A 22,636-nucleotide genomic window follows, 5' to 3' on the forward strand; every position below is an offset into this window, starting at 1 on the left:
CAAATTTACTGAGTGCTTACTTACAGTCCTGGCGTGCTGCAGTCCACAGGGTCACAAAGAGTCAGACACGACTTAGCAACGGAACAACAATGTTCCAGGCATAGGTCAAAGCCCTGAGAACTCGATAATGAACAAGACAGATGGAGTTCCTGGTTCAGGGAGCTCAGTTTCTCGTAGGGAGGCAGATGACAAAACAAAACGATCTTTAACGTATTAGGTAGTGATGAGGGCTATGGAATAAAGCTAAGGTTAGAGAGAAATGCTGCTCTATTAGGTAGCACAATGGCCTCTGAAAAGGTGGGCGTTTGAGCAAACACCTGCTTAAGGTGAAAGAGCCTGTCACACAAGTAAGGCGCAGAGAGTGGAGAGTGGATTCTGGCAAAAACACAGCTGGAGAATGCTTGCGGAGGTCCAGGGATGCAAAGGAAGCTGTGACTGGAGCTCAGAGTGAGAGCGAGTGGCGAGAGGCCAGCCAGGGGTTGGGGAAGGTCTTATGTGGACTGGTTCATAGGCGACGGTGAAGAGTTTGGATTTTACCCTAATTTTGATGGGACGTCCCCTCGTCTGTCTTGCTCACTGCTATATCCCCAGGGCCATGGACAGGACCTGGCACATAGATAGCAGAGTTGTTTGTTTTTCCCAAATCCACCTGTAGATTTAAGCATCTCTGATCAAAATTATAACAGGATTTTATGGGGGACTTGAACAGCAAATCTAAAATTTTTAGGGTGACTTCCCCGGCAGTCTGTGGTTAAGATTCCTCCCTTCCACTGCAGGGGTGTGAGTTTGATCCCTGGCTGGGGAATACAGCATGCCTTTGGAATGCCCCCCCCCCAAAAAAAATTTTTTTTATATGGATGTGCAAAGGTCTGAGAACAGTCAAGACACTCCTGAAGAACCAAGATATCAAGCCTTTATTACATTTTAAAGTTATAATAAGACAGTGTGATCAGCTCAGGATCAGTAAAACAGACTAGAAGCGCAAAGAAAAAGCCATGCATATAAAAAAGCCTAATATACATTCAGTAAAGAAGGGACTGTTGGAAAAAATGAAAATAAATCCCTGTTCAGTACCACACCAAAAACTAAATTATGGCCCAGATTTAGGCCTTAACTGTGAAAGGCAAAACTTTATATTTTTTACAAGGACATCTAGGCAAATATCTTCATGACCAAGGAAAAGAGCTTTGGTAGATCTTTCATAAATTCAACTACATTAAAACTGGGCACTTGAATTACTTCTAGTGAAACTGAGAAACTCAGTTTTATTTATTTATTTTTAACTAAAGAACATTTATTTGTTTTTCACCAAGACTTTGTCTTGAGGACGTAACTAAACTGCGCCACCACTCCCCACCCCAATTTGAAGGAGGATTAGTACAGTGGATGTTATAAATTTATAAAGCAAGTATGAACAGTTTGAGGGACTGGAACCAACGTTAACTGACAAAAACCAACTTCCATCTAAATCATAGTAAAAATGTTTAAGTAATAAAAAGGGGGGGGAGGGGGCAAAGGCGGTTGCAGATTGAACAAGATCATCACATTTTATCTAATACATTCAATTCTGGCTAGGGTATACCAAAATGGAAACAGGATAAATATAATACAAAAGTTCGACTACAGCACACTGCACACAGCTGTGTTCCAAGCCACCCCTATCCCCCTAATGCTTCCAAACTCAACTGTTTCCCAGCCTGTTTGGCCTGGTGATGAAGGAGCACGCAGATCTTCTCTTTAATCCAATGTTTGTTATAAGGCTGGTATGTCTGGGTATCAGCTCTGTAAACAATGCAGCTGAGGTCTGCCAGGTCATCAATAAAATCAGACAACTGACTGATATCGTATGTTATAGAGGGGCTGTTGGAATTCATTTTCTTCAGATGTTCTTCATACATTTTACAAACACCTACCATATACTCATTCACAGATTCATAGCGTAAGTTCTGCCTTCTGGGCTCTTGGTAGGCTTGTGCTAGTAGGATGGTGTGAGACATTGCGCCAAAGTCTCCTGCTGCAGCCCAGGAACTCGGTTTTAAATTGTATTTAATTTTAATTGTTGTCACAAATGACTAGTGGCTGCCAAATTGATAGCACAGATCTAGAGTATATGGAGAAGGAAGTGGCAACCCACTCCAGTGTTCTTGCCTGGAGAATCCCAGGGACGGAGGAGCCTTGTGGGCTGCTATCTCTGGGGTCGCACAGAGTTGGACACGACTGAAGCGACTGAGCAGCAGCAGAGTATATGAAGAATATAGAAGAGGAAATAGGATGGGATAAACATAAAAAGCTGGGGTTTCCCAGGTGGCACTAGTGGTAAAGAACCTGCCTGCCAGTGCATGTAGATGTAAGAGACACAGGTTCGATCCCTGGGTCAGAAAGATCCCCTGGAAGGGAGCATGGCAACCCACTCCAGTATTCTTGCCTGGAGGATCCTGTGGACAGAGGAGTTTGGCGGGCTACAGTTGGGGTTGTGAAGAGTTGGACAGGACTGAAGTGACTGAGCATGTATGCAAACATAAAAAGTTGCTCAAGATGATCAAGAATAAACAAATTAAAACCATGGTGAGATACCACTTCATAACCTCCAGATGTGCAGGAATTAAAAAGTCAGACAATATCCACAGTGGTGAGAGTTTAAATTGTTACAACTCCTTTGGAAAACAAAATTGAGCAAGAATATTTCCTGGATCCAGCAATATCACTTTGGTTATTATAGAAGAAAAATTATCCTCAGTCTGGCCTGTGAATTTACATAATTCACAAACAGGTAGCATTCCTAATAACATATTCGAGCAATTTTATGATAGATTATAACCAAAATACCAAAATAAGATCTCTTCTGAGATAGTAGATACCCATACTTTAATTCGAGTCTTAAGATTTTTTTTTTCTGGCTGCACCTCATGGCACATGGGATCTCAGTTCCCTGGTCAGGGGTTGAACCTGTGCCCCCTGCATTGGAATCTGGAAGTCTTAACCACTGCACCACCAGAGAAGTCCCCAAGAGTCTAAAGATCTTTTTATTTATTTATTTATTGAGTCTAAAGATCTTTAATTAGATGTTTCTATTATACACAGTCTAACAGAGATTACTGTGGTGATGATTTGTAAGAAGTTGGTCTTCATCCTCATTGCTATCATAGAGCTCCTAAAACCCTGGGAATTTTCTAAGTGGTCAGAGTGATAAAAATTTCTTGTTATTCATAACGAACACCTTTCAACCTTCCAAGAGTTTGTGTTAACGAGGCGACTTTTGGAAAGGCCTTGAATTTGGGGGCTGTTTGTCAGAAGGTTGGAAGCTTAAGCCCTCCTCCCCCACCTTTAGGGAGGAGAGAAGAGCTTGAGGTTGAATCAGTCGTCAGTGGCCACTGATTTCATCAATCACACCTACGTAGTGAAGCCTGCATAATGACTTACGGCAAAAAACCATCACAATACTGTAGTTATCCTCCAATTAAAATTAAAAACAAATCTCTAAAGTACGGGGTTTGGAGAGCCTGTGACGGTGAACGGTGGAGCTGGGACTAGTGGCAGTGAGAGTGGTCCCAGAGAGGAATGGAGGGTCTGTATCCCTTCCCACATTCGTGGCCCTGTGCGTCTGCTCCCGAGATACGTCCTCTGTGATAGACTGGGGATCTGGTGGGTAAACAGTTTTCCTGGTGTCTGTGAGCCGGTTGAACAAATCAGTCAAACTCCATGAGGAAGGAGGCCGTGGGCCTGGGTCAGAAGCACGGGTGACAGCCTGGACTTGGAATTGGTGTCTGGGAAAGGGGAGGTGAGGGGACAGTCTGGTGGGACTGAGCCTTTAACCTTTGGGATCTGATGGTGACTCCAGGCAGGTGGCATCAGATTTAGTTAAATTCTAGGACACCTAGCTGGTGTTGGAGGATTCCTTGGTAAAGGACCACCCCCTCCCCGACCCCCACCTTGTCTGTTAGAACCCTTTGTTCTTATAGCAAGACTGTAATAAAACCTTGGCATGTACTCAAATAATTAAGTTATCTGAAAAGATTTTTAAACACTATATCCTAGAGAATCGCTTGCACACCTGCCCCAGGGGATATGAACAAGATTGATCATAGTAGCATAGTAGCAACATCTAAACCTGTATCTTTGTCACCAGTGACATGGATATTGTGGGATGTTCATTCTGTGAATACTGTGCACCAGTGAACATGGATCAGCTCCCACTACACATGTACACAGGGATGATTCACAAAAGAACAGTCTCAGAAGAATGCATACAGTGCTATTTTACTTACATAAAATTCAAAACCAAGCAGGACTAAACACCATCTAAATACATGTACCTTGTTTGTTGTTGTTTAGTCACTAAGTCGCATCTGACTCTTCAGCAACCACATGGACTGTAGCCCGCCAGGCTCCTCTAGCCATAGGATTTCCCAGACAAGGATACTGGAGTGGGTTGCCATTTCCTCCTCCAGGGGCTCTTCCCAACCCAGGGATCGAACCTGCATCTCCTGCACTACAGGCGAATTATTTACCTCTGAGCCACCTGGGAAGCCCATTTAGATGTACATACACAGGTGATAGGGCTTCCCTCATAGCTCAGTCAGTAAAGAATCTGCCTGCAATACAGGAAACCCAGGTTTGATCCCTGGGTCAGGAAGGTCCCCTGGAGAAGGAAATGGCAACCCCCTCCAGTATTCTTGCCTGCTGAATACCATGGACAGAGGAGCCTGGCAGGCTACAGTCCTTGGGGTCGCAAGAGTCAGACATGACTGAACCACCACCACACGTGATTAGATAAGCAGCAGAGTCAGGGTGGTGGTTACTTCTTAGAGAGCAGGGAGGAGGATGTTGGGAATATTATAAAAATGGACAAAAGCTCCATTCGTTAATCTAGTTGGACATTCTTTTTATTAATGTAATTTGACCTGTACATATATATTCCGTAGTTACTGTAACAATGAGGAGCTGCAGCTCGCAGGCACTGGGACCACTGCCATGAGGAAGCTCTGCCCCCTGGCACTCTGGGGTGGGACTGCCAGCAAGTGTGGGTGCAGGTGCCAGCGTGGAGCTCCTGTCCTCGGAGCAGGTCCTCTGGTGCCAGGCCCTGGGACTGCTGCAGCTCAGCCTGTTTACCTGGAAACAGCTGGGCTGTATTTGTGGAGGGTATTTATGAGCAGCAAGGTATGCCCACCACACCCCTGGGCAGTGGAGGGCTGCCTGCCCCCTACCCAACACGGGATGTTCTCGGGACTGCGGGGCCCTGAGAGGTGTCTGGGCGGGGGGCTTTGGTACCGTGTGAAACCCAATCAGTTAAGAAAGGAGCAGCTTCTTCCTTGGAAAAAAGACCATGCAAAACAAAAAAGCTTAAGGAGCTAAAAAAAAAAATCACTCTTGCTGCTGTGAGGGAGTAGGAGGGGAGGTAGGAGACTTGAACGCAGGGAGCTCATTTGGGAGGGGCATTAGCTGGGGTTCCTGTGAGCGCAGTGGGTGTGGGAGGAAGTTTCAGGCAACCAAGGTCATTGCCCTTCCCTCTGGCATGAGCCCTCCTGCCTGCTAGCTGTGTGAGCACGAGTTATCTACACCCTCAATTTCCACATCAGGAGAATGTGGACACTCACTGTGCCTGCCTGAGTACCCTCAGACACAGTATGTGAAACACCTGTTGGTGCTGTGCCTGGTGCTCAGGACCACCGACCATGTAGAATTGCCCAGAGAGAGGGTAACTCAGGAGCAGTCAGTCAGCTTGCCAGGTCCTATGCCTGCCAGCTTGAGTCTGCCCGGAACGGAGACTTCATGTTCTGATCGGCACAGAAGTTAGTGGTGGCCTCGCAAGTCCTCAGAAAACAGAAGTTACCGTTGGCATGTCCGTAGGAGGGAGGAGAAATTGATATAAATAGCAGCAGGGACAGCAACAAGCCTGTCACAGGACCAGAGAGATTTGGGTGGTACTCCTGTGGTTGAGAGGGACAGTGAGGCTGGCCCACCCTAACGTCTGCTAGGTGCTTTCTGCACCTGCAGGTAGTCGGAAAGTTTGCAGGTAGCCTCAAGCCTGCCCGTGGGTACAAAATGATGCCTCTAAGAGTGGGCACTAATCCCCTGAGGCTGTGCCTGCCTGGTCTGTGTGTCACAGGGACTCCTGCCCTCTGGTGGCAGGTGTGGGTTCTGCACACTCCAAGGAGCTGAATCAGCCTAGGCTGTACAGTCCATGGGGCTTCCCAGGTGGCGCTAGTGGTAACAAACCCGCCTGCCAACGCAAGAAACAGACAGACGCCAGGCCAGTTCACTCCCTGGGTTGGGGAGATCCCCTGGAGAAGGGCATGGCAACCTACTCCAGTATTCTTGCCTAGAGAATCCCATGGGCAGAGGGGCCTGGTGGGCTACAGTCCATACTGTTGCCCAGAGTTGGACATGACTGAAGTGACTTAGCAAGCAAGCAAGCAATACAGTCCATGGGGTGACAAGAGTTGGCCATGACTTATCAACTAAACAACAAAAACAACCTTCAGTCTCAAGCACAAACTGTATCAGAAAAGCATGCTTGCCTTTGGAGGGCAATATCATTTACTCTCTTATGCATCTATATTTCTAGCAATTCTGGCCAAAATCATGGGAACTTATGCTTTAGAAAAAAGCAAATCGAATACACTCTTCTATTTTCAGATTCCCTTTTCCTAAAATCCTGTGCAGATTTGCCAAGGGTTTTCATGTTTTTCTTTTAAAGTTGAGTGTTCCCTGTTGTCTTTATGCCAGCACATTATACTCTGGGTCTATCCACATCCTGAGTCACCAGAGACCTCGTTATGTTGATTTTAGGGGCTGGACTAGAACCAAAAGATGCCCACTTAAATTTTATTTATTTATTATTTATTTGGCTGCGCCAGGTCTTAACTGCATATGGTACTTGGGATCTTCATCTTAGTTGTGACACGTGGAATCTAGTTCCCTGACCAGAGATCGAACTCAGGTCCACTGCATTAGGAGCTTGGCATCTTAGCCACTTGGTCACCAGGGAAGTCATGTGTGTATATAATGGCTAAAAGTAGCCATTATCTTCCAGTTCTGGAGGTCAGAGGTCCAATGCAGATCTTACTGGATAAAATGAAGGTGTCAGTCAGGCTGTGTTCCTTTTTATTTTGGCCGCACCACGTGGCATTTGGGATCTTAGTTTCCTGACCAGGGATCTAACCTGTGCCCCTTGCATTGGGAGTACAGAGTCTTAACCACTGGACCACCAGGAAAGTTCCTACATTTCTTTAAAGAAATTTTTTAAATTGAAGTATATAGTTGATTTACAATGTTGTGTTAGTTTTTGTTGTACAATGAAATGATTCAGTTATGTATATATCCTTTTTTATATTCTTTTCCATTATGGTTTATCACAAGATCCTGGATACAGTTCCCTGTGCTACACAGTAGGACCTTGTTGTTTATGCATCCTATATCAATAGTTTACCTCTGCCAGTCCCAAACTCCCAGTCCTCTCCTCCCCGCTCCCCTTCTCCTTGGCAACCACAAGTCTGTTCTCTATGTCTGTGGGTCTGTTTCCGTTTTGTAGATATATTTTAGATTTTACATATAAGTGATATCATATGGTATTTGTCTTTCTCTTTCTGACTTACTTCACATAGTATGATAATCTCTAGTTGCATATATTTTAAATATATATGTCTGGCCTAGAACTCACATCCAGACATAAAGAAGTCTTACATATCAAACAAGCCAACGTAGTGCCTATCAACAGGCACTTTAGAGAGATGTCCAAGTGGTCAATAAGCACATGAAAACGTTTTTCAGCATCACTGCTTGTCAAAGACATGCATACACAAAAAAAACAACCCGACCAGAAAGGCTAAATTTGAAAAGACTGACAATACCAAATGTTGTGGGGGTATAGCATACCCGTGACTCTCATACACGGGTGGAGTATAAAATGGTGTGGTCTTTGGAAAGCACTTTAGTAGTTCTTGGAAGAGCATACTGCTAATCTATGACCCAGCAATTTCACTCCTAAGTATATACCGAAATGAGTTCACAGACAGACTTTTCACAAATGTAAATAACAGCTTTATTCATAATAGCCCCCAAGCTGGAAACAACCTGAGGAGAATCCACCAACAGGAGAATAAATTGTGATGTATTCATGTCAAATATTACACAACAGCAAATAAAATCATGATACACAAAACAACATGGATGATTTTCAAAAACATTATAGTGAGTGAAAGATGTCAGACATGCTGTTTTTAAAGGTTCCAGAATAGGTAAAACTAACCTCTGGTGATAGAAGGCAAAATACTGGTCCCCTCTGTTCTTTCACCTGAGAGAAACTCTCTAAACTGCTGGAAGTGTTCTATATTTGAGTTGGTGGTGGTTACGTAAGCTATATACTTAAGATACGTGGATTTTGCCAGCAAAGGAAACCATAAACAAAGTGAAAAGACAACCTGCGGTAAAGGAGAAGATACTTGCAAATAGCACAACCAGCAAGGGTTTAATTTCCAAAATAAACAGCTCATACAACTCAAGAACAAAGAACCAAAACACCCAATCAAAATATAGGCAGGAAACCTCAATGGAAGACATACAGATGGCAAACAGGCACATGAAAAGTTGCTCAGTATCACTAATTATTAGAGAAACACCAGTCAGAATGGCTGTCATTAAAAAGTCTACAAAAAATGCTGGGGAGGGTGGAGAAAATGGAACCCTCCCACACATTCAAATGATACTGTAAATTGGTACAGCCACTGTGGAGAACAGCACTAAAAAAAATGAAAAGTAGAACTGCCATATGATCCAGCAATCCCACTCTGGGCATTTATCTGGACAAAACTATAATTCAGAAAGATACATTCATCTCTGTATCAAAGCAGCACTATTTACAATAGCCAAGACATGGAAGCAGCCTACTTGTCCATGACAGATGAATGGATAAAGAAGATGGGGTACATATATACAATGGAATATTACTCAGCCATAAAAAAGGAATGAACTAATGCCATTTGCAGCAACATGGATGGCCCTAGAGATTATCATACTAAGTGAATTGAGTCAGGAAGAGAAAGAGAAATACCATATGATACTACTGATATGTGGAATCTGAAATATGACACAAATGAATTTGTTTACTAAGCAGAAACAGACTCACAGACATAGAGAACAGACTTGTGGTCGCCAAGGGGGAGCGGAGTGGCAAGTGTTGGATTGGGAGTTTGGTGTTAGCAGATGTAAATTATTATATATAGAATGGATAAACAAGGTCCTATCAAATAGGGAATATCAATATCTTATAAATCATAACAGAAAAGAATACAAAAAAGAATATATATATGTATAAATGAATCACTTTGCTGTACACCAGAAACCTTGTAAATCAACTGTACTTTCAAAAAAAAAATTGAACCCCTCCAAAAAAGTCACAAAAATTGCACTTTAGCAAAGTGTCAATTATTTTATCTTCCTTTTTTTCAATATCTACTGTATAAAAATTTTAAAGCAAAAAATTTTAAAGCAAACTTGTTAAAAAGTTAAATCAGATTTATTTGGAATTTACCCCGAATGAAGGAGTCATAAACTGGCTCAAAGGTGGCAGCCTAGGAAAGAGTTAATACAGATGGAGTGTCTTTAGCTAGCCTTGTTAAAAAAGAAAAAATCATTTAGTAAAATGTCAGTTATCTGCTGAGGGAAATCGACACACTGTTTAGCTCAGTGAATTTTCTATTTACCAGCAAGGTATAAATGTAATATAAAAAAAAAAGAAGAGTTTGGAACTAGATCGAGGTGATGGCTGTACAGAACCATGAATGCAGTGTCAGTGAACTGTACACGTTAAAATGTTATATCACTTTCATCTTAATTTTTAAAAGTGTTCAATAAAAAAGAAGACAAAAGATATATGCATTTTGCTGTGTGTAAACTATACACCTCCAATGAACCCCTAATACATACAGCTAAAGCTGTACTTGGAGGGAAATTTATAGTCATTAATATTCCTTGTGGACAGCGACTGCAGCCTTGAAATTAAAAGACACACTTGCTCCTTGGAAGGAAAGCTATGATAAACATAGACAGTGTATTAAAAAGCAGAGACATTAACCTTGCCTGCAAAGGTCCATATAATCAAAGCCATGGTTTTTCCAGTAGTCATGTACAGAGAAGACTGAGCACCGAAAGATTGATGCTTTCCAATTGTGGTGCTGGAGGAGTCTTGAGAATCCCTTGAACTGCAAAGAGATCAAACCAGTCACCTCTAAAGGAAATCAACCCTGAATATTCATTGGAACAACTGATGCTGAAGCTCCAATACTTTGGCCACCTGCTTCAAAGAGCCCACTCAATGGAAAATACGCTGATGCTGGGAAAGATTAAAGGCAAAAAGGGAAGAGGTGGCAGAGAATGAGATGGTTGGATGGCATCACTGACTCAATGGACATAAATTTGAGCAAACTCCAGGAGATAGTGGAGGACAGAAGAGTCTGGTGTGCTACAGTCCATGGGATCGAAGAGTCAAACAACCTAGCGGCTGAACAACAAAAAATACTAAAAGAACCTCTGTATTTAATTCAATAAACTAACGATAAGATAAAAACAATTAACAAAGGAAGGTGAAAATTAAGGAAGTAGGGCACAAAAAATTAGTTAAAAGTTATTATATAAAAATGTTATTTCTTTCAAGATCAGAATAAAATAGGGCAACAAAATAGGTTTGGAAAATATTTGAGTTCCATCAGTGGTTCTTGTGAGTTTGTCTTTAAATTGGTGCTGTGATCAATAGAACCATAATAATGGAATTTGGTGTGGAGTTCATTCACTTACTAAATTTAAAAAATCTGTTGACTATCAAGCTCCTGAAGACGCTGTTTTATAATCTGTCAGGAAAGCCCAAGTGTGAGAACTTTGATTTCAGCTGCTGCTTGTCCCGGAGAGGCAGGTCATTTATCCACATTACCTAGCTCATTCGGGCGCACGATGGCTCCTGCCAGGCAGGTGCTGTCCTCATCCGAGATGAAGTTGTCCCGGGGTGCCTGCTCGCGTGTGACTGGGAATTCAGGGTGACCCAGGCCTCAGGAAGGCAGGAGGAAGCACTCAGGGGTTTCAGGAGGCCAGGAGGCTTCGCGGCAGGTGCAAACGGGCCTCGAGTGTCGGGAGCCGAGGCCCGAGGCGCGGTCCCGCAGGGCTTGCCGGCTGGAGCGGCGCAGGTGCGGGCCCCGCGGCGAGCAGGGGTGGGTGCGCTCGCGGTGGCCAGGTGCGGGCGGGGCGGGGGCCGAGGCCGGACAGCGGCCGGGGCGGGGCGGGGCGGGCGCGGCGCCCCGTATGCCAGAGGGGCGGCGGGCGCGCGCGGACGGTGGTAGCGCGCGGGGCGCTGCGGGCGCGCGGGTGAGCGGGGACGCGCGGCGGAGAGGCCTGCGCGCCAGGCTGCGGGAGCCATGCGGCGGGCGAGAAGCGGCGGGGCGACCAAGCCACGCGGGCAGAAGCGGCCGGGGACCTCCAGGGCCCCTGCCTCGGCCCCTAGTGCCGATCGCGCACGGCGGCCCGCGGTTCAGGCCGGGGGCGGGAGCCGGGCGGCGGCGAGGCAGCCGGCGGCCAAGCGACGGTCGCCGCCGGTGCAGGAGGCGGGCCCCGGGGAGCCGCCGCCGGTGCCGCCGTTGCCCCCGCCTCCGCCCTCGGCGCTTACCGCGTCCGAGCTGGACCTGGGCGAGCAGCGGGAGCGCTGGGAGACCTTCCAAAAGCGGCAGAGGCTCAGCTTCGAGGGCGCCGCCAAGCTGCTGCTGGACACTTAGTGAGTGCGGCGCGGCCGGGCCGGCGCCCCTAACGTCGCCACGGTGCTCGAGCCGCGCACCGGCCGGACAAAGGCCTCCGCCCGGCCCGCGCTGCGCGCCGAGGCGGCAGCCTTCCCGGGATGAGGGTCGGCGCGGCTCCCGGTCCCGGGGCCTCTTTCGTGTTTGTGCATGTGTGTTTGGAGAGCGGCTGTGAGGGCAGGGACGGGGCGAGAGGCGCTGGGACAGTTCGGAGCCTCCGGGTAGACCGGCGGCTCGGTTACAGCGCGCGCAGTGCGCGGAGCCAGGCGGCTGGAAGACCGAGCGGGCCGCTGGGTTCGGAACCTCCGCGAGCGCTCCAAGGCCCGGGGCTCTGCTTCCCCCCGCTTTGCGACCGCGGGCCAAGGACCCCCGGCTTCCCAGCTGCCCCAGAAGGACTTTGGACGGGCCGTGGGGTTCGCAGCGAGCTGTTAGCTCCGGGGGGCGCCTCGTCGTCTAGATGAGGCCCCTGCCCTGTAGCGCCCTTAATATTTCATTGTCAGTCGTGTTTCACTAGAACCTCTCCCCCCCAAAAACAAAACAACCCAACAATTGCATAACAACTCGAGGATCTCTTTTTCTTAAAAGTGTTTTTTTGTCTTTTGTCCGTAAGAAATTCTCTTCGTTAGGCGAGTGCTTCTCAGAGATGAAATATTGGGTTTTCCGTGCGCTTCACTTTTTGGTTTATCATCTTGGACTGTAGGCTGAACATTTAAAAATCTACATCATCCAACAATTTTGAGCCCTTAAAGTGTGCTAGCTACTGCCCAGTGTCGTAAAACGCAGATTTGGAGTAAATTTAGATTTTAAAACAAACTGATAAATGGCAAAAAAAAAAAAAAAAAGATTTCAAAGTGTTGAAGTGAAAGGGTGAGTTGTTGTTGTTGTTGTTTTTAACCTATCAGATTGGCGCAAGTTACATTCATTCAAGAAAGAAAAACTAAATTAGAATATGTAACTTCACTGTTACTGTTAAAACATTATTGTATGAATCTGGAGGATCATAGAGCAAACAGTTAACTGTGGGTCCCTTTGGGTGTTAGGAGGCTCTCATCTTTAGCACTGTCCAATGTTGTAAGGTTTGTTTTTTACCATAAGCATTATTTGTGTATGCAGGGGAAAAAATACATCAAATTAATGGAGTCAGCTTGTATAGAAACATGAAAAAGCATACAGTCTTGGTAACCAAATAAATGCAAATTAAAGCTGCAGCAAGCTCCTTTTCCTGTAATTATTGCTTGAGAAGATTCAGTGAAATGTTTTCTCATTCATTACTGATAAGAGTGTTTAGCCCTTCTGGAAAGTACTTGGATGATATTTATCAAATCTTAATAATGTCCAATGAAGGACCTGACTTACAAGTTTTAAAGGGATTAAAGTTGAACATAATGTATACAAATAGCTCTGTAAAAATTCACATGTATGCAAAATACCAGAGGGAAATGCAGCAGAATTACAGGAGCCTTTTGTTAACTTTCTCAAAGACTCTTCTGAACCACAGGACTCTGTCTGATCCTCTTGTCTTTCTTTTTCTCAGCAGCCTGTACACCCTTTTTCACAGTCATGTAAATATTCAGTAATTTGTGTAATGGCTGCTCAAGGTCCCTAAGGCCGGGACCCTGTCTACTGTCCCTAGTTTTTTTATTGCCCTGCTTATAAAAAATCTTAATTAGTACTGGCCATATAAATAAAAATGTTCAGGTGGCTGGTTTAGGATCTTCACCCCAGTTCTCTCTTTTCCATACATTGGGAATAATTTATTCTGCGACTTAACAAAATAGAAGTGGAAAAAAGAGCTCGTAGACACAGAAGGCACTGAATCCTTTTATAAAACTGAGGGCACCTCAAAAGCAGAAATGTGTCCCCCTTGTCCCGTGAAGACTCCAGTTCCATCTTGTTGCTCTCTTTCCACTGCGGCCTGACGGCTTAGGAATCCTAATCTCTCTGATTTCTCCCTCCAGCGAATACCAGGGCCTGGTGAAACACACAGGAGGCTGCCACTGTGGGGCCGTGCGCTTTGAAGTTTGGGCCTCGGCTGACCTGCACATCTTCGACTGCAAGTGAGTGTCGTCTTTTCCTACATTGTTTCAGAGGACACAGCGCCTGAGGGCACTTCAGCATCGTCTGGGGAGTTGGGATCCAGGTGAAACCACCATGGCCGTGAGCAGGGAATTGGGGTCAGGTGATGGGAACATAAAGGTTCATGTACTGTTTTTTCCTTTTATGTGTGTTAGATGTTTTCTTTAAAAATTTAAAAGATGGCGGGAGGCTAAGAATAACAGCCTGCTGTGTGTGTGACACAGCTCAGTCCTGCAGCACAGCTTCAGGGGACATGGAGGGTTCCCTCAACTCGGGCCAGGCAGTTTCTCAGAGACGAGTGCCACCCGTGTGTGGGAGAGAGTGGTACCTTGAAGATGGTTGGGCTGGATGCTGGATGAAAGGCCTTGGGCAGAGTCTGCAGAACTCCACAGAATTGGGTGGGGTGAGGCAAGTGCATGCACACCTGGAAGCTTGCCATGCCCCAGGCCACCTGGCGCATCTGTCTAGGTGAGGCAAGTGGCGCTACCAGGGACAGCAGAGGGCCCGCTGTCAGCACCTGCCCACCTTGTGATAGGTCAGGCCCTCCAGGCTTGCCTTCTGACCTGTGGTTGGTGTGTAACTGACTGTTCAACAATAGCCAGTTCTTTCTGCCCCTTGGTGCCATGGTGCCTGGGTTATATGTGAAGAATGAATAAATTCCATGGAATTCCTCCCGCGGGGACCTGACCCAGTACTAACAGATGGAAGAAGCAGCCCTATGGAATAAGCTGTTAGAGGACCCCGTGTGGAATTAGAGTTTCGTAAAAGGGGGACTAAAACAAGGGACTTAGGTTTACTTCTGAGGACCTGTGGGCTGTGGAGCTGGGCTTCCTCTGATGTGCAGAGGAGGTCAGGGGACCTAGGCTTCCTTGTCCGTTTCTGCGGGGGATGTGGATCCCGAGGCGGAGAGCAGAGATCTGCCTGATGCTAGATTTCTGTGAACCCACCCTTCCTGTCGCTCGTAAACCAGGGGTGGGGGCGGGGGTGGGGAGCGGGAACGTGGTTCTGCACGTCCTGGTTTTCTTAGGGTTGTGTGGCTTGCACTGCTGGCTGTGGACCTGCGGAGCAGAGGCCCCCAGGCACCCAACCTGCCTGCCTGAGCCACCCTTCCTTGGAGGGCAGTGAGAGGGCCTTCACCTCCATGGTCAGCCGGCTCCTGGGACCGGGAAACCCAGAGGGCACATAGGGTTGTTCACTGTCCGGGGTCTGCTCGTGTCTTTCCGTAGCTGCAGCATCTGCAAGAAGAAGCAGAACAAACATTTCATTGTCCCTGCCTCTCGCTTCAAGCTTCTGAAGGTGAGTGTTTTGAGCGGGGCTGGGGGGCCCTGCCCTGGCTTACAGGGGGCCGGGAGCCTCCTGGGCCTCTCGGGGGCTTTACTTTCCCTGTCACCCAGGTTTCATGCTTCTCTTTAAAAAGTTACGTTATTTTTCTCCTTTATATTTTGGATACATATTTGATCCATTATGTATAAACATGGAGGATCAAAAAATAAATTTAAGATCACCCAGATCCTCTCAATCAAAGGTAACCATTATTGTGTTTTGGTGTGTGTCCTTGTGCATTATTTTGGACATGGATGAATACGTCTAAATATATGCGTTTTTCTCAGCACAGAATTTTACCTCATTTTCTGTATTATAAATGACTCTTACCATTTCCCAATGAAAAATAAATGATTGAAAAGATTTTTAACTTTATTCTTTGGGGGAATTTTTTGTGCTTGGTCCCAGCTTTGCAAGGTAAAGAGAGAAAGGCCTTCCTGCCACCGTCCCTTGGCCCCTGGCTTCCTCTCCACCCCCTCCCCGGCCATAGCCACTTCCTACTTATACAATTATGGCTATATTTGTAGTGTTTTTTGTTATATGAATGTGCCACAAGTGATTTTCTACAGTTGAACGTCTAGGTTGAGTGCAGTGCTATCTTGAACCTCCCTGTGCCTAAGTCTTTAATAATTTAGAAATTGTTTCTTTGGATCAGTTCTCATGGAAGTAAAATCTCTGGTCAAAGAGTACAGAAGCTTTGGCACTCTGCTCACGGGGTGGGATGGAGCTGTGATTGGTCCTTGGGTCCCATTGCCTGCTGTGGTCTGATCAGTGTCTTTGCTTTGGGGTTGTGACCTGTGCGAAGGTCTCCTTCCCTGGGTCAGGAGGGCCTCCTGGAAGCACCTCTGGTCATGTCTGCGCTCGTGGCCCCAGGGCCTTGGCACTGAGTGGCCCCTCAGTGAGTGTCTGGAAGGAGAAGCTGAAATTTAATCCCAGTCACTTTGGGTCAGTTTGTCTGCTTTTCTTTGTCTGCCCTGGATCTTTCCCATGGGTGTCTTATGTGGGGAGGAGGGTGCCAGTGGGCAGCAGGCCTGCCCTTGTCTTTCCCACGAGACCCCTCCCCCGGGTGCCAGCTAGAGACTGTGGCCCAACCCCTTGGGACAAGTGGTCCCCGAAGACACATGGGCGGCCAGGGGCCCTCGGTTTCAGAGTTGAGAGTTACCCACTTTGTCCCCTCCATGGGCCCGCCCGCCAGTCATTGCCCTGGTGTTTACTGCACTGTTCTCTTCTCTGACCCAGCCTGTTGAAGGAGCAATTTTCTGTTTGTCCTTTAAAATTAAGTACAGAACTCATTCTTTGATTCAGCAGTGTTTATGGGCACCTCTTGTGTGCCAGGCTCTGTCACACTGAAACCCAGCAGTTTATGTGGCAGACGAGGCCCTTGTCCCCTCAGGGCTTATGTTTTACAAAGGGGAGACAGAGAAATAAGAGGCCTAGAAGTGCCATGTGGAGAGTTAAGCAGGGCAGTGTGGCAGAGGCCGACTGGTGGCGAGTCTCGGTGGGCTTGGGCAGACCCCTAGAGATGAGGCTGTTGGGGGCGCACACTCTGCATGTCCAAGGAGCTGCAGGTTGGCCTTCGTGGCCAGAGGGTGGAGGCAGACCAGTGGGCAGGCTGGAAATGAGCATCCTTAGAATGGTAGGACTGGTCAGGCTCAGAGGGTGTGACCCCTGGGGTCGGGAGAATTGACCATGGGTCTGTCGTCATGGTGGTAATTTCTGACAGGGCAGGGAGACAGAAGTAAGCAGGGAGGTTGAACGTACAGGGCGTTACAACTAAGATGGGCCATGTGTTCAGCAGAAATTTCGAGGGTGGGTCAGGCTGGTGGTTGGATGCATGGACAGGGTCTGGTGTCAGCACTGGGCTCTCATGCTGATGAGACCCAGGAGGCCGTGAGACTGTGAGTTTCTTGAGGGGAAGTGTTTGATCAGATACCCCTGCGTGGTTGGGGACCACGTGACTGTTCCCTGCTGCCTGTATGTGGAGGAGAGGTTGGGGGCGGGGGTGTTGAGAAGAGGCCCCTCAGGGAGCCACTTCTCTGTGTGGCTCCGAGGGACCCTCTCCATGGTGATGGTCGGGAAGACATGTGGAAACCTCTGACCCTTCAGGCACCCAGTGTCTCCAGAGATAAACTGCTGCTTTCTCAGTTATTCTTTGAAAGTGCGTGCCAGGGTGTGTGCTTTTTAAAAATAGGAATGGTAGTGTACTGCACAAATTGTTTCAAACCTCGCCTTTTCAGTTCCCTCTGTAACCTTGGAGATTGTCTGCTTGTTAGTATTTCTAAGTGGAATTGCCTCATTCTTTTCAAAACTCGAAGAGATTCCATTCTAATGTCTGTACTTGATTCCTTTAATCTTCTCTGGGACAGTTTCCATTTTTTATAAGGTTTCGCCTTTACAGATGGTGCGTTAACACCTATATCCACGTGGTTGGATAAAATACAGAGTTTTAATTGCAAGATACATTTCTAAAAGTGGCATTGCTGGGTTAGAGAAAGTGTGCGTTTTGCAATGTTGGCAGATATTATCCAGTGTTGTGGATTTGTACTCCTGTGACTCACATCCAGGAGTGCACGTTTCTCTACACACGCAGTTCTGAGTAAGCTCAGTTGGTGATTTTTCCCCGGGACAATGAAGAGCATACCTCACTGCAGTTCATGAGCATGGATATCGTGTCAAAGGTTAAAGAGAGACTTGTTCTCCGGTTTCTCTGAACTGTCTGTGCACGTCCTCTGCTGGGTCTCCTGTCTGTGTCTCCATTAGGGATGTTAGCCTGTGATGTCCTTTCCTGGTCCTTTGTAGATGAATTTGAGTCCAGCGAGCATGTTCTCAAGGCCTTGAGCGGTGCTGTCTGGGGACACGGGGACCCAGTCCCTCACTTGATGCCTCCTCATTTAGGCCTGGGCCGCAGTGGGGAGCTCAAGGTCAGAGGTTTTGTGTGCAGGGAGCCCTGAGTTGTCATGCTCCAGGCTGATGGGTCTCCAGGTTGTGAGGATGGGCCCCAACTTCAGACAGGACGTGTCCTCGTGACCCTGGGAGCCGGGCCAGAGGGCGTTCCCCACTGAGATTTTTACAGGGTTTATTTCTGTAAAAGACAACTGAAGCTCCTTGTCTGTGTCTCTCAGGGAGCCGACAGCATCACCACGTACACCTTCAATACCCACAAGGCGCAGCACACCTTCTGTAAGCGCTGTGGCGTCCAGAGCTTTTACTCTCCCCGCTCTAACCCTGGAGGCTTCGGTGAGTGGAATGGGGGCAAGCTCGGGGCACCAACGCCCTGTGGCCACCTGGGGTGAGACACGCTCTGGAACGGGTGCTGGAGTCTCTGGCCATCCTCCTCACGTGTGTGAGAGGAGCGGGGCTCGCCCACTGAACTCTTCGCAGACACGGCATAGCCTGGCCCTGGGCCTCCAGAGACCTTCCGGTCCTGACTCGTATTTCCTGCTGCTGTGGGAGCTGGATGCTGCCGGGGGGGCCCACTGCAGGGGGAGGACATGGGCCTGGGGTGGCGGGGGTGGCATGTGAAGGAGGTGAGGATGAACAGCAGTGATGATGCCAGTAAAACTGGGTTTGTTCAAACACAAACAAGGAAACCCCAGGTCCCTCTTCTTGGATCTGGGGGCAAAACCACCCTTAGACAGTTAAGAATGACACCAGCCGCTATGCAAATCGGGTAGGAAGTAGCCATGGAGGCTGCTTCTGGAAGCCTGCAGCCTCCAGGACTGCATGGGCCAGCTGTCTTGAGCCTTGGGGGGGGCCTGACGTCACCCTGCCCGCCTACCCTTCTTCCCATAGAGCTCCTGTCTGCTCCTTTCCTGCTACACGGAGCGTCTTTCCCGCCTGCCTTCCTGTACGGATGGGGACATATTTAAAGCTGAGAAAGTTACCCCTCAGTGCCCTGGATGAGGCCTGTGAATTCCTCAGGCTGCCCAGCAGAGGTGGCTCCAGGCTCAAGCCTTTCTCTTTTGTCCTCTCAGCTCGATGTTGAATGACAGTCAGCCCTGGCCACCCCTGAGCCCCGTTTGAGAGAAGGAGAGTGAGCCAGGAGCTGCCGTGGTGAGCTGTGGGGTGGGTTTGTCTGAGAGCCTTCCCGGCTTTCATGCCCACCTCCCTGCAGGGATTGCCCCCCACTGCCTGGACGAGGGCACCGTGCGCAGCGTGGTGGTGGAAGAGTTCAATGGCAGCGACTGGGAAAAGGCCATGAAGGAGCATAAGACCATCAAGAACATGTCCAAGGAGTGAGCTCCCACGCCTCCTGTCCAGGAAGGGCCTACGGCCTCTGCAGTCTGCTCCGGCCACCAGTGTCTTCAGGCAGCTCTTGTCCTCCCCTAGCTGATTTTGACATAGGCTAGTTGATACCCTTCTGTCCTCCTTCCTGACTTTTGTGCGATCTTCTAGAGAAATAAATATTTTTAACATTAAAGCGGTTCCTCTGGTTTATCGTCTTCCCTGTCCTTTGGTTTTGCTTCCGAGGCCAGTGGTTCAGTGGCAGGTAATTACTGAGCACTGTTATGGTTCTTGTAGCCTTGGCCTGGCTGGGGGGTGGGGTGGGGGGGATGGTGTCAAAGGACAAATGAGAGCTGGTGAGTGGTCACAAGCTACCCAAGCTGTGACAAGAACATGAACCCAGGAGTCTGGAGGAGAAGGAGCTAGTTGTGGAAAACCTCTGGGGGAGTGTGATGGGAGCCTGTTTCTTTTTTTTTTAAAGTCAATCAGCTTCTGATCCCCCTCCCCCTGCCAATTGTGGTAAAATACACAAAATTAATTTCTAGTGCACAGCTCAGTGGTGCTGGGTATGTTTACGGTTTTGTGCCACCAATTTCCACAGCTCTTCATTTTGCAAAACTGAGCCCCCTCTACCCATCAACAATAACTTTGAGCCTATGTTTTTAAAGGAAGCAGGATTTGGGAAAAGAAGAGAGAAGCAGCTGTGGACAGAGGTGTGGGCACAAGGTAAAGCCAGACTTGTGGTGGGAAAAATAGAGGGTCAGAAAGAAATAGAAGCCGCCTGTGGCATCTTGGCTCTGTCCTATATGTGCTGGGAAGCCCTGAGGGTTCTAAACCGTCTTCCGACCCGTACCCTGCCACACCCTCCGTGTTCCATGTAGCTTCCTATCATAATCAGTGCTTTATTTATTACAATAAGATGCTTTCTTAAAGCATTCCTTCCATTACCAACTACTGGGTGTATATGTACATACCTAATGGCAAATGCTTAGTAAGTATTGCTCTTTGCTTTAGGAAAGTGACTTATGAAATTATCTGGGAGGGAGGGTAGACCAGAAAAAAGAGCAGGAGGAGGACATCCAGATGGACTGGGGTTCTGTGTGGTCACCACATCAGCTGAAGGCAGGTTGGAAGGAGCTGGTAAAACATTCTACAGGTGAAACAGGAGTATATTATGGTGCAGTGAACATCCCCTCTGACCTGCCTCCCTCTTGCAGTGGCATATAAAACATATAGTTTTGTGTCTCCTAAAAACAAATGCTAAGTCGCTTCAGTCGTGTCTTCACGACCCTGTGGACTGTAGCCCACCAGGCTCCTCTGTTCATGAGATTTTCCAGGCAAGAATACTGGAGTGGGTTGCCATTCCTTTCTCCAGGGGATCTTCGCCACCCAGGGATCAAACTCAAATCTCGTATGTCTCTGGCATTGACAGGTGAATTCTTTACTACTAGATTCTGTATGGAGAAGGCAATGGCACCCCACTCCAGTACTCTTGCCTGGAAAATCCCGTGGATGGAGGAGCCTGGTAGGCTGCAGTCCATGGGGTTGCTAAGAGTCGGACACGACTGAGCGACTTCACTTTCACTTTTCACTTTCATGCATTGGAGAAGGAAATGGCAACCCACTCCAGTGTTCTTGCCTGGAGAATCCCAGGGACAGGGGAGCCTAATGGGCTGCTGTCTATGGGGTCGCACAGAGTTGGACACGACTGAAGCGACTTAGCAGCAGCAGCAGCTTCTGTATGTTTTGTTTTGCAACTTGCATTTTTTTTGTTGGTAGCATCTTGCTCTTCTCGTGTCCCCTGCATTGGGAGCGCGGAGTCTTAGCCACTGGACCACCTGGGAGGTCCCCTTGTGGAGGCGTTTTCCCTAGATTTGAATCTGATGTGTAGTCCACAAAGATAAAGCCATGGAATTATGGTTGAACAAATTCAGTATAGACTGCTCTGCATGTGTATGGGGGGTGAGCCTGCCTTGGAAAAAACATGAAAATACATGACATAGGACAGGATTCCAGAGACCTTTACGTTTATTTATAATAATCGCAGGTCTGTGTTAGGGAGTTCACAGACACTGTGCCATTGTGTGAACTGTTCCACATAAGAACTCGAGAAGCTAGCAAGGTAGCTGTCGTTGTCCTTGGCTTGGTTTGTGTTTGGTGGCTTTGGTTTTGTCGCCCAGAGGAAGACGCTCAGGTCTGGCAGCCTGTTGGGTCTGCACAGCTCCCATTTTATTAGAGGCCAGGCAGTTTGGAGGAGAGGGCCCTGGAACTCAGGTTGATGCTGGGATGTCCTTGACTCGGGGAGACAAGCCTGCTCCAGACAGGCCCTGGGCTCCCTGGCTGTCTTTCCCTTGGTTTCTTGGTCCGAGAGCCCGTTCTGGCTCAGAGAAAGTTCAGAGAGTTAATCCTCATGTAGCGGGAGAACAGCATATAGAGGCGGCGGAACCAGAGCAGCTGGCTGCGGTGGCAGGACATGGCTCTCTGGGGGGACGAGAGGAGTGGTTCTGGAGCTGGTGGCTCTGCTGTTTCCATCTGCCTCCTCCCACCTGCACACTCAGAGCCACAGCCAGACCTGGCTTCCCCTGTGACCTTCGAAATCCCCTGGATTGGCCTATAGTGGCTGCTTCCCGCCCCACCCCTCCATCTCCTGACATCCCCATGACAAGACCAGCCGGTGCTGATGCAGCCGAGCACAATCTCAGTCACAACCCTGTGAGCGAAGGGCTTTACTGTTGCTTTTTTTTTTTTAACAGATGAGGAAACTCATCCATCTCAAATAGCAAGCAGGTAGTAAAGCTGAGATTGGAACCCAGAGCCCTCAGGTTGACTCGAGCCTACATTCTTCACTCCTTTGCCCCGCCTATATTCTTCATCCTTTGGCCCCGTTACCCCATGTATATGACTCGTGCAGGGCTGTTTTCTGCCCAGACTCCTCTGAATCAGCTAAGCTGGGTAAATACAGCCACTCTGAGAAGAAGAAAGGAAGTGGTACCCATAGGTCCAGGGGTCTCTTTGCCATCTGGTGGGGGAATGTTATCCTATTATTCAGAACTAATGTAGCTCGGTTTCTAAATAGAATAGATCATAACAACTGATTTAACTAGATAGACCCTATAAATACAGTTCCTGTTTTTCTGTAAAGACCACAACTAATGCTTATAATCTAAGCGAGTATCATTGCAAACATTTACGTAAAAAACTCATTTTATATTCATTGTTCGAACATCCATGGCTTTAGA

The 22,636-nt window shown here is 47.7% G+C and overlaps 2 protein-coding genes and 1 pseudogene across 8 annotated transcripts in view; 1 reads left to right on the forward strand and 2 right to left on the reverse strand.

Moving 5' to 3' along the window:
- Positions 1-1,658: 1,658 nt before the first annotated feature.
- On the reverse strand, positions 1,659-2,032 carry LOC109573563 (enhancer of rudimentary homolog pseudogene; annotated as a pseudogene).
- Positions 2,033-11,358: 9,326 nt separating this feature from the next.
- CENPV (centromere protein V) lies at positions 11,359-19,593 on the forward strand. 3 transcript variants are annotated; one of them, XM_070774381.1, is made up of 5 exons: positions 11,359-11,755; positions 13,733-13,831; positions 15,077-15,146; positions 18,296-18,410; positions 19,148-19,593. In XM_070774381.1, the coding sequence occupies exons 1-5, from the start codon at positions 11,403-11,405 to the stop codon at positions 19,156-19,158; spliced, it is 648 nt and encodes a 215-aa protein (XP_070630482.1). In that variant the 5' UTR covers positions 11,359-11,402; the 3' UTR covers positions 19,159-19,593. The 3 variants fall into 3 exon arrangements, with proteins under 3 accessions (XP_070630482.1, XP_070630480.1, XP_070630481.1); XM_070774379.1 differs by having other exon boundaries at positions 19,288-19,593; XM_070774380.1 differs by lacking the exon at positions 19,148-19,593 and adding an exon at positions 18,966-19,133.
- PIGL (phosphatidylinositol glycan anchor biosynthesis class L) overlaps positions 13,584-22,636 on the reverse strand; it is a 49,722-nt gene continuing 40,669 nt past the window's right edge. For 2 of the 5 annotated variants that reach the window (XR_011562237.1, XM_070774378.1), the window contains 2 exons: positions 14,988-15,085; positions 13,584-13,745 (listed from right to left, as the gene is read on the reverse strand). Coding sequence is in view for 2 of the 5 variants with exons in the window: in XM_070774378.1 (XP_070630479.1) it covers positions 14,996-15,085 (90 nt within the window). In the remaining 3 variants the exon portion in view is untranslated. Of the gene's footprint in view, positions 15,086-21,407; positions 21,879-22,636 lie in introns of those variants that run through there. The other 3 variants (XM_019980620.2, XM_019980619.2, XM_019980621.2) reach the window with 2 other exon arrangements.

This window comes from Bos indicus, chromosome 19 (genome assembly GCF_029378745.1).
Source record: "Bos indicus isolate NIAB-ARS_2022 breed Sahiwal x Tharparkar chromosome 19, NIAB-ARS_B.indTharparkar_mat_pri_1.0, whole genome shotgun sequence".
NCBI lineage: Eukaryota > Metazoa > Chordata > Mammalia > Artiodactyla > Bovidae > Bos > Bos indicus.

What these genes read in the sequence shown, in the direction of transcription:
- CENPV (XM_070774379.1), top strand. Translation starts at nt 11,403, where the DNA reads ATGCGGCGGGCGAGAAGCGGCGGGGCGACCAAGCCACGCGGGCAGAAG. An exon ending in CTGCACATCTTCGACTGCAA is followed by an intron (nt 13,832 to 15,076) that starts GTGAGTGTCGTC and finishes GTCTTTCCGTAG; the next exon opens with CTGCAGCATCTGCAAGAAGA. An exon ending in CTCTAACCCTGGAGGCTTCG is followed by an intron (nt 18,411 to 19,287) that starts GTGAGTGGAATG and finishes ACCTCCCTGCAG; the next exon opens with GGATTGCCCCCCACTGCCTG.